Below are 16,870 nucleotides of genomic sequence, written 5' to 3'. Positions count from 1 at the left end.
CTTATCTAGATCCAGGTGGAGTAGCATACTGTCTTTACTATCATTAACAATCCTGCCAACCTTTGTATCATCTGCAAACTTGGACATTAAACCTGATATACCTTCATCAATATCATTGATAAATATACAAAAACAACAATGGGCCCAACCCAGAACCCTGGGGAATTCCACTAATAACATTTGTCCATGAAGGGCAGTGTCCATTGATTACCACTCTTTGTCGTCTCTCACCCCTTTATCCATTGTAGCAACTTACCCTTAATCCATACCTCTGCAATTTGTACAGCAGTCTTCCATGTGCAACAGTGTTAAAAGCTTTCCTGAAATCCAAGTGTATGATATCAAAATTATTTTTGGCATTCAGTTCCTATGTGACATCATAGTATCCAATCAAATTGGTCAGACAAGACCTCCCTTTAACAAACCCTGCTATGTCTTAACTATTACTGTAGTCTTGTCTAGATGATCCTGCAATGCTTCTTTAACCAGTGATTCCATTATTTTCCCCGGATCACAAGTTAAACTAACAGGTCTCTAGTTACCTGTGTCACCTTTTGAACAACCTTTGTCAATAGGTGATACATTTGAACACCTCCAGTCCAAAGGGACCTCTCCTGTGTCCAAGAAAGCTCTCATAATTATGGCTAAGGCTTACTTCCTTTGCTGCCTCCTTTAATATAACTGGATAGATCCCGTTCACCCCAGGTGCCTTTTTTATGTTTAACTTCAACAATTTATTCTCCCCTCTGCTGCTCTGTTACTACAAAATCACTTCGCTCCCTGTTAGAGGTTGTTAAACTTCTTGCACTCCCCTCAATGAATAACTCCTCATGTTATTCATTGAGGGGAGATGAAACATACCCATTCAGTTTATCAGCTACCTGAGCATGATCATCAATGGTCAACCCATCAATGTTAAGCGGTCCAATCTGATTCATCCCTTTCCTTCTAGAGTTTACATAAGTAAAGAACTCTTTGCTGTTTTTCTTTGCATCCTTTGCCAAGGATTTTTTGTAATCTGCCTTCGCCTGCCTAACCTCCTTTGTGACTTGATTACAGACTAGTTTATATCTTCCATAGGCGTCTGTCACCTGATATTTTATATGCATCCCATACATTTTTCTTCTCTGCCACAAGCCTCATTAGTTTGTCTGACATCCATTTATGCCTAAACCCTGAACAGTATTTCTTAGTTGGAATGAAAAGCCTAATAGCCTCCAAAATTAAGTCCTGAAGGCTTCCCATTTAGAATTCAACGTTGGTAACATCATCAGTTGATCCCATGGTACAGAATTTAAAAACTGTCTGAGACCCCCGTAGTAACCTTTATGAAAGCAAAAGCCCTTCCCTTTAGCCTTGATGGTAGTTACATCCTTAAGTAATTCCCACATCAGTACATTGTGATCACTGTCACCCAGTGGTTCCTTTATATGCAAATTCTTAATGCATGAATAATCACTGCCGATAATCAGATCAAGAGTATTACTCCCTCTGGTTGCCTCTCGAACATATTTTTGTGGAAGTTCTGCTGTTTTGCCCACCTATTTGCCCCCACTTATTTTTATATTTCCTTTTCTTAAACAGATATGGATAAGTATAGAAACACAGTTTTTGATACATGATCAGGTGTTGTCCCCTGATGAAATACGTGATTATATATCAATATTTATTTTTAGCTAGCATCAGATTTTAATTTTCCAATCTTCTCCCCCCTTTTGTGGACCTAACCAAATTATCCCACACTTATTCGATACTTACTATTACTTCATATATTACACTAATCATTTTTGTTTTATAGTTCTCTTCTCTCTAATTGGCTATCCAATTCAGCCTATAATTTTATTTAATTCATTACATCATATAGGATATTCACTTTCTTTCTCTCTTTCTCCTGCCATCAATATTTCCAATTTCTGCTATCCTTCTATTAGTTTTGGCATTTTGTGTAATTTACACCTCCATCTTCGCACTTTCAATAGATTTATTACTTCTACCTGTTATATACAATTGGACTTCTCTTTAACAAACTTCCATATAGCAAATTTTTCCATGTAGTGAACTTTTTTTGATTTCCCCTTGGTCATTAGATTGAAAATAGTTTCTGTATAACAAAGAAAATTTCCATATAACAAACTGATTTCAAGAGAACTGGGTACGCATTGTTCGTTTAGGTAATAAAGCTGATGCTGTAGAAAGAATGAAATAAGAGCTAAAAGAATTAGGAATTATTCCCTTTAGCTTTTAAGCACTAAAGGGATTAATTCCGCAAATTAAGAGCAAAAACATTGTACAGTTTAGTGAGCCCGTAAAAACCTGAAGGGGGAAACTGGCTAACCATGGTGCAGAATAAAAAAAGATGGAATGTTTTGGGAGAGGCACTTGCCCAGCGTAAAGTGCCTGCCTGGCAACCCAAAGGTCGCGGGTTCGATTCCCGCCTCGGGCTTGGATCAAAGTACTGCAAAAACCTTGGGTGGTGCATTATGGCCACAGAAGGCCTATGCGCCAACAACTACCAAAAAAAAAAAAAAAAACTTGCCCAGCAGTGGGTCAGCAATGGCTAAAAAGAATAAGTAAAAACTATAAAACCTATACACTACTGTACCGAGAAGTTGCACTAGTCAAATGCTGTCTGTGTGTCCACAGCAATTGGCAAAGATTAAGGCATATTCCTGACATGGACATTGGCTCTAGTCAACCTGTTTTCTACTGTAAGCATCATATTCGAGAATTAGGAGAGAGTGATTTTTTCTTTACCCAGAAATTCATCTGTTGTTTCGAAGAAAAGTCACCCACTCTTTCACTAAATTTTACCTGTATCTGTACCTGTAGTCCCTAAATCAGTTTTCTTTTAGCTGCTGTGGAAATAAACTTACAGTATCTATGAGGAAATTCTCGAGTGCAGGGTGAAAAAGTGGAAGTGCTTAATAGTGAAATTCAGGGCATTAAAAAAAGAAATTGCCTCAAAATTTGGTATCCCTGTCAGTAGTGTCAACTGAAACACCGTTTCAATTCTCAAACTGTCTGAGGAAACGGGACCCAGTTGGAAGCGAAATTATGTCTGTGTGAAGGTGTAGAGGAAGTAGTTTTTAAGTGGATGAAGTTGATTTGAGACCAAAACATGCCAATATCAGGGCCATTAATAAAAGAAAAGGCTAGGGAGTACACATCTTTTCTGGGGCATAAAGCTCTCCAAGCCAGTTCTGGCTGTCTGGACAAATTTAAAAAGTGCTGTGGCTTACTCGAAAAAGTTATTTCTGGTGAAAATGGAGTTGTAATTAAAGAAGATTGTACTCATTCGAAAGAAACAGTTTTGAAAAAAATTATGGAGGACTACGAGCCCAAAGACACATTCCACATTTATGAAACAGGTCTATTTTTTAAATGTTTGCTGAACAAGATACTGACTTTTAAAGGTGATAAATGTTTAGGTAGTAAAAACAATAAGGAGAGAATTACACTCTTGGTTGGTGCTAATATGGCTATTAATGAATAACTGAAGCTTTGGGTAATAGGCAAAAGTAAACAACCCTGATGTTTCAAAGGAGTAAAGTTGGACTACAACTACAACAAAAAATCTTGGATGACAAGTAAAATTTTTGAACAGTGGATGTTAAATTTTGATAGAAAGAATTGTACTGATTTGATAGAGAGAATCATACTGAAAAATCGTACTGATTGTCGACAACTGCCCCGCTCAACTTCACTGCGTAATTTTGAAACTTACATGTGTGAAGCTTGTTTTCTTCCCTCCAAACACCTCATCTAAACTGCAGCCAATGAACCAAGGCATTATTAAGAATTAGAAAATGCATTACTGAAGGTGCATACTGAAAAAAATTATACTGAGAATAGAAACCAAACAAGCTATAGATTCTGTTATAGATTTGCAGACGTGCATATCAGAGTGGGCAAAAGTGTAGTGTCAAGATGTGATGGAAACAATGATTAAGAACTGTTTCACAAGAGCAGGTTTTACTAGAATGCCAATTAACAGCTATGAAAGGAATGAACGACTACATTGGGCAATCTTGGGAAGAACTCTATGCGAGAAGTTTAATCAGTGGATAAATTATTCTTGATGAACTTTTAAGAGTTGATAATGATCACAGTGGCTGAATATCCGAGTAAGTCCAACATTTTGGAGAGTATTCAAAGAACTAGTGACAATTTGCCCAGCAGTAGGTCAGCATGGCTAAAAAGAAGAAGTAAAACCTATACACTACTACACCGAGAGGTTGCACTAGTCAACTGCTGTTAGGTTTCCACAGCAATTGGCAAAGATTAAGGCATATTCCCGACAATAAGTTGGATGAAAATGAGGGCACCGAGGGTAATATTAAACCTTACAAACATGAACTGGTGGCAACATTTGAAACTTTGCGTTGAAGCCTTAAGTGGGAAGAAAATGTTTAAACACTCAAAATATATTTGAGTGTTTAAACAAATGCAAACTTTTTTGTGAAGAGTATACAGTAGAATCCAGTGTACAACAAAAAATAACCAAATATTTTATGACATAATTCTTAAAAGTAACATTGCGTGCATCATGTACTCATTTCTTAATATGTATGTATTAATAAATTAATTGTTTTAAAATGTTAGTTAGAGTCTGCCTAACCCCATGTACTTTTTCTGATAGAATCTGAGTTATCGGTTGATTCAACCACTGCTCATCTCAGTTGCCCAAAATTATTTGCTGTATGATGCCTTTCGCCTCAGAGGTGGTACTTGAGCATATGACCATTCCAATATTCCCTGTCAGAGACTTGGTAATTTGGATCTCCTCTTTCCGATCTTCCCTGGCTTAAAATTTCTCTACCTCATTCTGTCAAACTCAGCTGTTGTCTCTACTGTTCTCCCAACTCCACTAATCACTCAGAACTTTTTGACTTCCTCTCTTTGCAACTTGACTTTCTTCAGTCTAGCTTTCCTAAAAGTGAGGTAATTTTCTTTGGTCATTTTAATGTTCACAACTCCAGCTGGCTTCCGTTTTCTAGTCACACAAACCCAGCTGGTCGAGATGCTGAGGCATTTGAAACTACTAATGATCTTCCACAGATTGTTTATTTACCTACCAGAATACCAGACAATCCTAACAACAACCAACATGCTTGATCTTTTTCTCACTAACAACCCTTCTAAGTACACGGTCGAAGTGAGAGGTCCTTTAGGCACTTCAGATCACAACTTGGTGATTGTCTCTTCTCCAATGGAGCCTTTATCTCACGGCTATTCCCAACTTCGTGTTGTTTGGCATTACAAGAATGCAAAATGGGATGACCTACAAGATTTCTTTTCTTTGGTCCGATTACTGTTTTAAAACTTCTGATGCCAACGTTTGCTCAGATCGTGTCAGTGAAATTATTCTTGTAGAAATTGAATCCTTTATCCCGAACTCCACTTGAAAATCTCATCCTTTATCTAAACCTTGGTTTTAGATCATCCTTTATCTAAATCTTGGTTTAACAACCTTATCACATTTATTGTGATAAGGTTGTTAAACAGAAGAATGTTGAAAATCGTAAATGGCTTGTTTCCAATTCTTCAGTTTCATCAAAAACAAGATTTTGAACAGATTACGAGTAGAAAACTTCTTTCTTGCCCTATTGGTGGCTGAGCATTCTGGTCTCTTGCCAAAGCTATTGGCTGCAACTTTTGCCCATCTCTGCTCCCACCTCTGTCAAAACCAGATGGTTATATTGTCACTTCAGCCAAGGATAAAGCTGACATGTTAACATCCCATTTTTCTTCCAACTCATGTATAAAGGATCTTGGTAAAACACCTCCCACTATTCCCAGCAAGCTCCATTCAATGCCTCCGGTGGACTTTTGTCAAAGGGATGTCGGAAGGATTTTTATCAATCTTGATGCTAAGAAAGCTCAAAGTCATGATAGTATTTCTCCACTTGTTCTTGAAATCTGTGCTCCTGAACTTACTGCTGTTCTTTTTTCCTTTTTTCACTTTCTTATTCCAAAGGTGTTTTTCCTTCTGCTTGGAAATTTGCTCATATCCAGCCAGTTCCAAAAAAAGGGTGACAAATTCATCCCATCCAATTATCATCCCTTTGCAGTTACTTCTACTCTTTCTAAAGTAATGGAGAAATCAATTAACCACCAACTCTTAAATTATCTAGAAACCTCCTGTCTAATCAACGATCGTCAGAACGGATCAGTATCTGGTGATATTTTGGCTTATGTTACCCATTTATGGATATTCAATCGAAAAGTTCGGTGAGACACAAGCAGGGGGTCTTGACATCTCAAAGGCTTTCGATCATGTTTGTCATAAAGGACTCCTAAACAAGCTTCCATCTTATGGTTTGCCAACTGTTTTTTGTAATTGATTTTCCAGTTTTCTCTCTACCCGCTCACTGAGGATAGAGAGAAAACTCTCTACCTTCTAACCTCTCCACTAATGCTGGTGTCCCCCAAGGTTCAGTTCTTTCCCGCCACTCTTTTCCTCTTGTATATTAATGACCTTCTTCCAGTGACCATAAATCCTAATCATAGTTTTGCTGATGATAGCACATTGCATTCCACTTTCCAGTTTGAGAAACCTCGCCCTGCTAATCAGCTTCAACTTCTTGAATATCCACTACCAATTCCTTAAATGCCGATCTCCGGGTAATTCTCCAGTGGAACAAAGACAACTTAGTTGATTTCAATCCTTCTAAAACTCAGTCGTGTCTTATATCTCACAAAAATGATTCTTCTGCTCCTATGTTTATCTTTGGTGACACTCCAATTTTACCCTGATTTCTAAACTCTCTTGGCACAAGCACATTACAAATATTGCTTCCTCTGCATCGAAAAATTGGTTTTCTCTTTTGCCCATGGCAGTTCTTTTCTTCCAAACAGCTGTTCACTCTGTACAAATCTCAAATTCGCCCTACCGTGGAATATTGTTCCCACATCTGTGGCTGTGCCTCCAAAACCTCTCTCACTTGTTCTTCTAGATTCCATTCAGAAGAGGGAAGTTAGGTTAATTAATGACTCATCTGAGTCTCTCCACTCGCTGTCTCATAGATGTACTGTTTCTGCTGCATGCCTTTTCTACAGATACTTCCATGGGAACTGTTCTTTCGAATTAGCTTCTATAATTGTCGCTCACTCTTTGAAAACAGTCCGAACATGTGTCGCCACCAACCAATCCATTTACTGTCCAACTTCAAACCCGCAGAACCAACTTTTCATCTTCCTTGTTTATTAATTCAACTGCTGTTTTCTGGAACAACTTTCCTTCATACATAATTCCTGAAAATTACAGTCCACAGAAGTTCAAGTCTAATGTCAAAAAAAAAGTAAATAAAAAATAAATAAAAATAAATTTTTTTTTTTTTATGTTGAAACTTACCACACATACTGGTTTTAATTTTAAATAAATATAAAATGATATATTTATATTTAGTCAACATTCTATAATGATGATAAGAGCTGTACAAAGTAGAAAAATACTGACACTTATCAGTGTTTTTCTACTTTGTACTGCTTTTTCAATGAAAACAATCACAGAGGTGTAGACACAAGTTTACACATTATGAATCCATAGTAAATGTTATAAATATAAATAACAGCAGTATTTGTATTGTTTTGCCCTTTATGAAAAGCCAACTTTCAACTATCCACCAGCTTCTCGTTATTTCTTTTTTTTTTTTTTTTTAAATAAATAAATAAATAAACAAATAATGAGACAGAGAAATAAAGAGACTGTCAGGACAAAAGAGAAGGTTCCACACAGTTAATCAAGGTTCCAATCTATCAAGAAACAAGAGGAAGGTATAAAAACATGTAAAAACATACCATTTTTGATTCATATACATAAGATGCCCTACATGAATCAGATCTTTGATTTAAAATATGCTGTAGTTGTTCTTCATCTTTAAGAAGGCTGTCCACTAGATGCCGAAGATAACCTTTGGACACTAAAAATGCAAGTAATGACTCTTGAACATCCAAGGATATGATCACATCCATCACTGATAATGACAGCATCTATAGAGATAAATGAATATAAAGTAACAATAAATAATATCTAGCAGAGTAATAATTTTTTTAAATGATTATTTTATCAAGCACCAAGTCAGAGACTAGATGGTAACTTGTTCCAGAAGATTATGGAGAGCTTAAAAGTATATAGATTTAAAGGGCAATTACAAATATTTGGAAGAAGCAGTACACTATGAAGTTAGAAGAAGAAAGAAAAAAAAAATTTCTTATTGACAGAAGATGGTACAAAATCTTTACTTCCTTATATTGTTTTCCATTTTATCTTGCTGGAAGTGGTGCAAACTAATGCTGACTCTACGCACACACGCACGCACACAGGTAGCCCTCGTTTTACGCTGGTCGAATTTGCGCTGATCACTAACCACAATGCCATTTTTATTTTTATTTTTGCAATTTTTTTATATATTGAAAGATTAAAATTGTCAGACAACATGCACTGTTCACGTGATTTAGGACAATCTCAGACAATCAGCAATTAGCGCATTCGTATCAGAGACGAGAAAGATTCCGGCCCTCGAAATAACCACTTGTGGATGCGGGTAGTAAAGGTCCATGTGGTGAAACATTCAGCTGGTTGTTGTTTACGCTATTTACACATTTTGGAAATTTATTACACTAACATTTTTTATTAACTGTGCTATTAATAAATTAAATAATAATGATAGTGATAGCCGCGTGCAGTTTTTTTCAATCGTGTTATAAAGTTTTTAATTTAATAGAATAAAGATACGTCATGTCTGATAAAAATAGTTAATTGAATCCTAGTGCAATATTCGGAGGATGAAATCTGGTGAAAGCTGGCCTAATATGTGTAGGGCTATGAATATGCCTCCATCAACTATTACAACAACTATAAAGAATGCTAATAAAATAAAACAATTGATGTAAAGTAGTAGGTAAAATTTTTTGTGCCCGGAACCCAACCCTGTGATATCCGATTAACTCCATTATATAAAGGGTTCCATTTCGCCTATCTCCCTAGGAACCTAACCCTAACATAAATCGAGAGCTACCTGTGTATATATATATATATGCATATGTGTGTATTTTTTTTTTTTTTTTTGATAACAGTTTGCAGTAAGTTACAGGGCTTTCCAAGTTAATTTGTGGCGCCTCCGTAGCCAGGTGGGAAGGAGCAGCAGCAGTGCGTAGCACACGCTTCTTGATTAGACCGGGGTTCGAGCCCGTCACCACCGAATGCGGAAAGGTCAGGGAATGACCGCCGCATATTCCCAGAGCAATATGGCCTTAGTTGCTAATGCTCCTAAAAAAAAAAAAAAAAACCAAATAACAATAACAAGTTAATTTTTTGCACCTATTTCTCTAATGAAAATTGGACAAATCTCTGCTGAAAGAAAATAATATACTATAGATACTTTTTGTACAAGTTAACTTTAAGTATATGTCAACATATAGTTTTGGGCCTTGGGAAGTTAGAAATCGTAATGATCCAGGGAAACTGATATTATAAATTTTTTTTTGAAGGAATAGCCAGAGCTGACATAACAAAATGAAGTACGCAAAATTATTTGATTCAAAAACTTTTTTGAGTGTAAATGAATGGATTAGAATTAGCATTAGTAGGGTATATGATGCAAGAAAGCAACCTTAAAAAGCATCGGTTAAAAAAAAAAAAAAAAAAACCCATCCCATTTCACCGATCCGTTAACTCCAAACTTTTGTCTAATTCTACCTTGAACTTATTTAAGTTGCTGACCTCTACTACGACAGATGGAAGTTTGTTCCAACTATTAACAACAAGCTAGCTAAAGGCAAATTCCCGCATATCTACTCTACAACTCTCTTTCCTCAATTTTAATTTATGCCCCCTCAGGTGAGCAACCTGAGCAAGAGGAAGAATCCCAATAGCACTGAGCCTGCTCAACCCATTCAGGGCCTTATACACCTCGATTAGATCACCTCGCAGGTGCTCAGTCTCCAGAAGCTGAAATTTGTAGAACACACTCCTTTCCTTGGTAACACCAAATTTTCTTCCGATCACCAATCTCGTTGCCCTTCTCTGTACTCATATCAGCAGCTCTACATCCTTCCTAAAATGAGACCTCCAGAACTGTATACAGTAAACAAGGTGTGGCCTGACCATTGCCTTATACAAGGGGACAATCACCACCTTATCCCTGCTAGCAAAATTCCTGTATATCAATGACAAGACCCCATGAGCTACTCCTGCAGCCTTTTTGCACTGTTCAGAAAACATCCTATCTGACTGCACAATTACCCCCAGTCCTTTTCATTCTCCACTACCCTGAGTGTAGTACCACCCAGTTGATACGGTACTCTGGGGTTACTGCTACCCATACGCAGAACTTTACATTTGTCAATGTTAAACTTCATTTGCCACTTCTCAGCCCATCTGCTCAACATTTCCATATCCTGTTGCAGTAGCATACTATCATTATTGTCATTAACAACCATGACAACCTTTGTATCGTCTGCAAACTTAGACATTAACCCTGATATATACCTTCATCAATATCATTGGTAAATACCGAAAACAATAATGAGCCCAATACCAAAGCATGGGGGACTCCACTAATAACATTAGTCCAAGAGGAGCATTGTCTATTGATAACCATTCTGTCTTCTCCCATTCAAACATCCTTTTATATATTGTAGTAACTTGCCCTTAATGTCATGCTACTCTAATTTGTACTGTAGTCTTTCATGTGCCATGCTATCAAAAGCTTTCCTAAATTACAAGTATATGATACCAAAATTATACTTTACATCTAATTCCTTTGTCACCACATCATAGCATCCAATCAAATCTGTCAGATAAGACTTCCCCTTAACGAACCCATGCTGTGTCTGAATGATAATTGCAGTCTTGTCTAGATTATGCTGTACCACTTCATTAGCCAGTGGCTCCATTATTTTATCTGGATCAGAAGTCAAACTAACAGGTCTGCAATTATTCGTGTCACCCTTTGATCAGCCTTTGTGAATTGGGGATACATTTGCACATCTCCAGTTCATGGAGATCTCCACAGAGTCCAAGAAAGCTTTCATAATTATGGCTAAGGGTTTGCTGACTTTCTTTGCTGTCTCCTTCAATATAACTGGATAGATCCCATCCACCCCCAAGTGCCTCTCTGATGTTAAATTTGAACAATTTCTCCTCCGCTTTGCTCTCAGTTAGAGTTTAATAAACTTCTGGCATTCCCCTCCTTGAATATCTCCTCATGTGTGAGTGTAGAGGGAAAATATTCATTCAGTTTATCAGCTACCTGAGCATGATCATCAATAGTCAAATCATCTATGTTAACTGGACCAATCTGATTCATCCATTTTCTTCTAGAGTTTAAATAAAGAACTCTTTGCTGTTTTTCTTTGCATCGTTTGCCAAAGATTTCTTGTATTCTGCCTTCGCTTGCCTAAACCTTTCTGTGACTTGATTACAGAGTAGCTTATATCTGCCATAGGCTTTTGTGTCACCTGATAATTTATATGCATCCCATGCATTTTTCTTCTCTGCCACAAACCGCATTAATTCATCTGATATCCATTTAGGCCTAAACCCGGAACAGTATTTCTTAATTGGTATGAAAAGCCTAGTACCCTCCAAGATTAATTCTGTGAAGGCCTCCCATTTAGAATTCACTGTTGGTAACGTCATTAGTTGATTCCACTATATAGATTTTAAAAACTGTCTGAGACTGACCACTGTAGTCACTTTACGAAAGCAAAAACCCTTTCCCTTACCCCTGATGGTAGTTACATCTTGAAGTAAATCCCACATCAGCACACTGTGATCACTGTCACCTAAAGGTTCCTTTATCTGAAGATTCTTAACGCATGAAGAATCACTGCTCATAATCAGATCAAAAGTAGTACTTTCTCTGGTTGCCTCTTGGACATATTGCTGAAGAAAACGGTCATCCAATAAATCCACAAAAGTCTTGTTAGTGTGCGAGTGACCAACCCACAGGTTGCAGTCAGTATCTGGGAAGTTAAAATACCACATTATAACTGGCCCAGTCTATTTCTGATTTACATTATAACTGATTTACTGGCCCACTCTATTTCTCTGCACAATTGCTCAATATTCATCAGATTCATCAGGCCTGTAACACACACCTACTCTCATTTTCCCTTTATCATTGGTTATGTCACACCACATTGACTCAACATTGCATTGTCCACCAATGTCAACTGGATGCCCTTCCTTAGATTTTATGTTTTTCTTAACTAACAGCATAACCACCTCCTCCCTTCCTGTCCTGTCTATCCTTTTGGTGAGTACACATTGTACTCACCAAATTCCAATTATGCACTGCTTATATCCATCTGGCACCAAGTCTCTGATATCCCAACAATATCTGCTTTTGATGTTTTGACTAGCACTTGAAATTCATTGATCTACATGCAAGTACCCATACACCTATTCTTGAGTAAGGCCGCTAGGTGGCGAGTTATGTAGTTGCGTGTTAATTTGTACTCTTAAATTTAACTGAAATGAATTAGTTTTAACGCTGTTTAGTGATATGCTATAGCTCTGAGTGATTACTCAAGGTCATCGTTACCCGTTGAGAACATTTTCAACGTTGGATCCGAAGATCCAGTTAAGTACTTTTTGACTTATTTTTCGGATAGCAATTTGTACTGTAGTACGTAATGGCGGACTCCATTCATTGTATTCTAAGTTAGAAATACTTGGCCTGCCAGACGACACGTGTATTTTTGCCTATCTCTTTTCCGTTGCCTACCTGTCAATGTGCGCCTTTTAGACGCGACCAAGCACCTCCAGCTATACACCTGCTTGCACTCAGTCCTTCTGAAATAATCTGCATCCCTAGGGAACTTCTGCAACCCCTCTGTTGACAGATAATCATTGTCTCCATTCTTAGCCATGCTGAAATATACAACCAAACAATGTCAATTGCAAACAAGCGTATACGTGGTTATAGCAAGATTGGTATCTGTCACCTATGTAGATCGGAAAAAAACCTCGATTCAAACTCGCATATTAGCATTAGTAGAGGCATTTGATGCAAGAAAGCAAGCTTATGCACCATCAGCCAAAAAAAAAAAAAAAAAAAAAAAAATTAATAAAATAAATAAATAAATAAAAAATAACCACTTCCATTTCACCCCTCTGTTCGTTCGAAATACCTGTCCAGCTGAGCCTTAAACTTATTTAGGCTATCCACTTCCACGACAACGGATGGAAGTCTATTCCACCAACTAACCACCCGCTGGCTAAAGGCAAATTTCCTCACGTCTATCCTACATCTGTCTTTTCTCAATTTGAATTTATGCCCTCTCAGGTGATTATTCTGAGCAAGAGGAAGAATCCCATCAGCATTGAGCATGCTCAAACCATTCAAGGCTTTATACACCTCTATCAGATCACTTCGCTGGTGCCTAGTCCCCAGACACTGTAATTTGCAAAACTAAAGCCTTTCTTCGTAAGAGTTTGTTCCATTCACTAATCTTGCTGCCCTTCTCTATACTCGTTCCCGCATCTCTACATCCCTCTTGAATTGAGGCCTCCAGACCTGTATACAGTATTCTAGGTGTGGCCTGACCATTGCCTTATACAAGGGAATAATCACCTCCTTATCCCTGCTAGAAAAATTCCTATATATCATCGACAATACACCATGAGCTACTCTTGCAGCCTGTCTGCACTGCTCAGAAAACTTCATATCTGCCTGCACAACCACCCCCAGGTCCCTTTCATTCTCTACCACTGTCAGTGTAGTACCACAGAGTTGATACATTGCTCTGGCGTTGCTGTTTCCCATATGCAGTACTTTACATTTGTCAATTTAAACTTCATTTGCCACCTCTCAGCCCATCTGCTCAACCTTTCCAGATCCTGTTGCAGTAGCATAGTGTCAGTAGTGTCCTTGACAACCCTGCCAACCTTCGTATCGTCTGCAAACTTGGACATTAAGCTTGATATACCATCATCAATATCATTTATAAATACAGAAAACAATAATGGACCCAATAACTGAACCCTGAGGGACTCCACTAATAAAATTAGTACACAATGAGCAGTGTCCATTGATTACCATTCTCTGTCTTCTCCCCCTCAACCACCCCTTTATCCATAGCAGCAATTTGCCTCCAATGCCACACTGCTCCAATTTGTTCAGCAGTCTTCCATGTGCAACAGTATCAAAAGCCTTTCTAAGATCCAAATATATAATATCAAAGTTATTCCCTGCATCCAGTTCTTTTGTGACTGCATCATAGTATCCAATCAAATTGGTCAGGCAAGAATTCCCCTTAACAAAACCATGCTGTGTCTGAGCTATAACTGAAGTCTTGTCTAGATGATCCTGCAGGGCTTCTTTAACCAGTGCCTCCATTAATTTTCGAGGAACAGAAGTTAAACTAACAGGTCTATAATTACTTGTGTCACCCTTTGATCCTCCTTTGTGAATTGGGGTCACATTTGCATATCTCCAGTCCATGGGTACCTCCCCTGAGTCCAAGGAAGCTCTCATAATTATGGCTAAGGGTTTGCTTACTTCCTGTGCTGCCTCCTTTAATATAACTGGATAGATCCAATCCACCCTAGGTGCCTTTCTTGTATTTATCTTCAACAATTTCTACTCCACTTTACTCTCAGTTATTACAAGATTCTCTAGCTTACTGCCAGAGTTGAATACACCTCTGGCATTCCCCTCGCTGAATATCTCCTCATGTGTGAATATCGATGCAAAATATTCATTCAGTTTGTTAGCTATCTGAGCATAATCATCAATAGTCAACCCATCTATGTTAAGCAATCCAATCTAATTCTCCCTTTCCTTCTAGAGTTTACATAAATAAAGAACTCTTTGCTGTTTTTCTTTGCATTCCTTGCCAAAGATTTCTCGTAATCTGCCTACGCCTGCCTAACCTCCTTTGTAACTTGGTTACAGATCAACTTGTATCTGTCATAGGCTTCTGTGTCACGTGTTAATTTGTATGTATCCCATGCATTTTTCTTCTCTGCCATATGTCTCATTAGTTCATCTGACATCCACTTAGGCCTAAACCTTGAACAATATTTCTTAGTTGGTATGTAAAGCCTAGTAGCTTCCAAGATAAGTTCTTTGAATGCTTCCCATTTTGCATTTGCTGTTGGTAACATCATCAGTTGGTCCCACTATATAGAATTTAAATACTGTCTCAGTCTATCGTAGTCGCCTTTACGAAAGCAATAACCCTTCCCTTTAACTTCGATTGGTAGTTACCTCTTTGAGTAAATCTCACTCCAGCACACTGTGATCACTGCCACCTAGTGTTTAATTTATCTGCAGATTCTTAATGCATGAAGAATCACTCCTGATAATCAGATCAAGAGTATTACTCTATCTATTTGCCTCCCGAACATGCCGATGTAGAAAACAATCATCCAATAAATCCACAAAAGCCTTGCTAGTGTGTGAGTGACCAACCCACAAATTAGTCAATATCTGGGAAATTAAAACCCCCCATTATAAGACTCTGATTTACTGGCCCACTCTATTTCCCCGTATAGTTTCTTATTATACTCATCAGAGTCATTAGGCCTATAGCACACTCCTACTCTCAGTTTTGATCTCCCAATGCTTATGTCACACCAAACTGACTCGACACTGCACTGTCCAGTGATGTCGACTGGCTTCTCTTCCTTGGATTTTATGTGTTTCTTAACTAAAAGCATAACACCTCCTCCCTTTCTATCCTGCTGTACACATTGTACTCCCCAAATTCCAGTTCTGCATTCCTTATATCTGTGTGACACCACGTCTGATATCCCAACAATATCTGCCTTTGATGTTTTGCGCAATACCTCAAATTCATCAAATTTATTTACCAAACTCCTAGCATTGGTGTACACGCAAGTATACATGCACCTGTTCCTATTCTTAGCTACCGTAACATAATGCATGTGTTTACTTGTACCGCAATAACTCCCAGCAGTCTCTGGAATATCCTGCATCTTGTTTTCCAGGCTGCTGCTCATTCCAATAGAAGCAGTACAAGAATCACTTTCACCACTGCCAGTGGCTACTGTTAATCTATTAGTCCCTGTATCCCCCCCCCCCAAGCTAGCAGTTTTCCTAAACCCACCTAACACTGCCTCGATAGCATCAGCAAATATTCTTGCACCCTCTCCTGTTAACTGCCATTAAAATACAATGGGTTGTATTTTCATGGTAGTAAAATTGGCAGGTATGTCTTCTTTTCAAATTCTCCTGAAAGGATAGTGGCAACTTAACAAATAACGTATGAATATGTGAGCTTTTGCTGATATACAATGACTATCTTTATTGGAATAAGTTTCTTTTAACAAATAACTAAAATATGGTCAATAGGTTAGTAATAACGAATATGACCCGATACTCAGAAAAAAATAAGATTTGCTTCTGATATATGTGATGAAGGGACTATTAAAGATGCAGGTATTAAAGAAATTTAGAAAATGCTTGTCTGCATGAAAATTTCAAATAAAAACTATATTAACTACATAAAATAGCTAGCAGAAAAATGCTGTAAAATATTACAAAACTGTGCCTGCAATAAAAGGCACAATATCAACTTTTGAAGCGTCATCATGTTACTCCACCTGGAATAAGATAAACAGAATTATCAACCATAAAAAACAATCCTACACAGTTATTGTTTTCAACACGTGTATATAAATATTAAACAAAATTAAGTCTTAACAGTACAATGCCTATTCACTGATTAGGATCAATATCTAAAAGCATGGCACACTACTGTTGGCCCAGATTGTTTAGCAAAACTGTCCTCATCCCTGGAGTGACAAGAGCAGACAAACACCTCTTTACAGTTCATTCCATAGAGGCTCAATGGGAATGAAATAATGAATGATTTGGGCTGACTACAGCAGATG

At 37.7% G+C, this 16,870-nt stretch overlaps 1 protein-coding gene across 2 annotated transcripts in view; it reads right to left on the bottom strand.

The window, feature by feature from the left end:
- Positions 1 to 16,870, bottom strand: part of Nup205 (nuclear pore complex protein Nup205) — a 738,550-nt gene that overhangs the window by 174,205 nt on the left and 547,475 nt on the right. For both annotated transcript variants that reach the window (XM_090387115.1, XM_090387116.1), the window contains exon 30: positions 7,801 to 7,992. In XM_090387115.1, coding sequence (XP_090243241.1) covers positions 7,801 to 7,992 — 192 coding nt within the window. The remainder of the gene's footprint in view (positions 1 to 7,800; positions 7,993 to 16,870) is intronic.

The sequence above is a fragment of the Mastigoproctus giganteus genome, chromosome 13 (genome assembly GCF_048544385.1).
Source record: "Mastigoproctus giganteus isolate SK-2022 chromosome 13, ASM4854438v1, whole genome shotgun sequence".
NCBI lineage: Eukaryota > Metazoa > Arthropoda > Arachnida > Uropygi > Thelyphonidae > Mastigoproctus > Mastigoproctus giganteus.
Note: the sequence above shows the minus strand (reverse complement) of the source record. Positions and strands in the feature narration are given on the sequence as shown.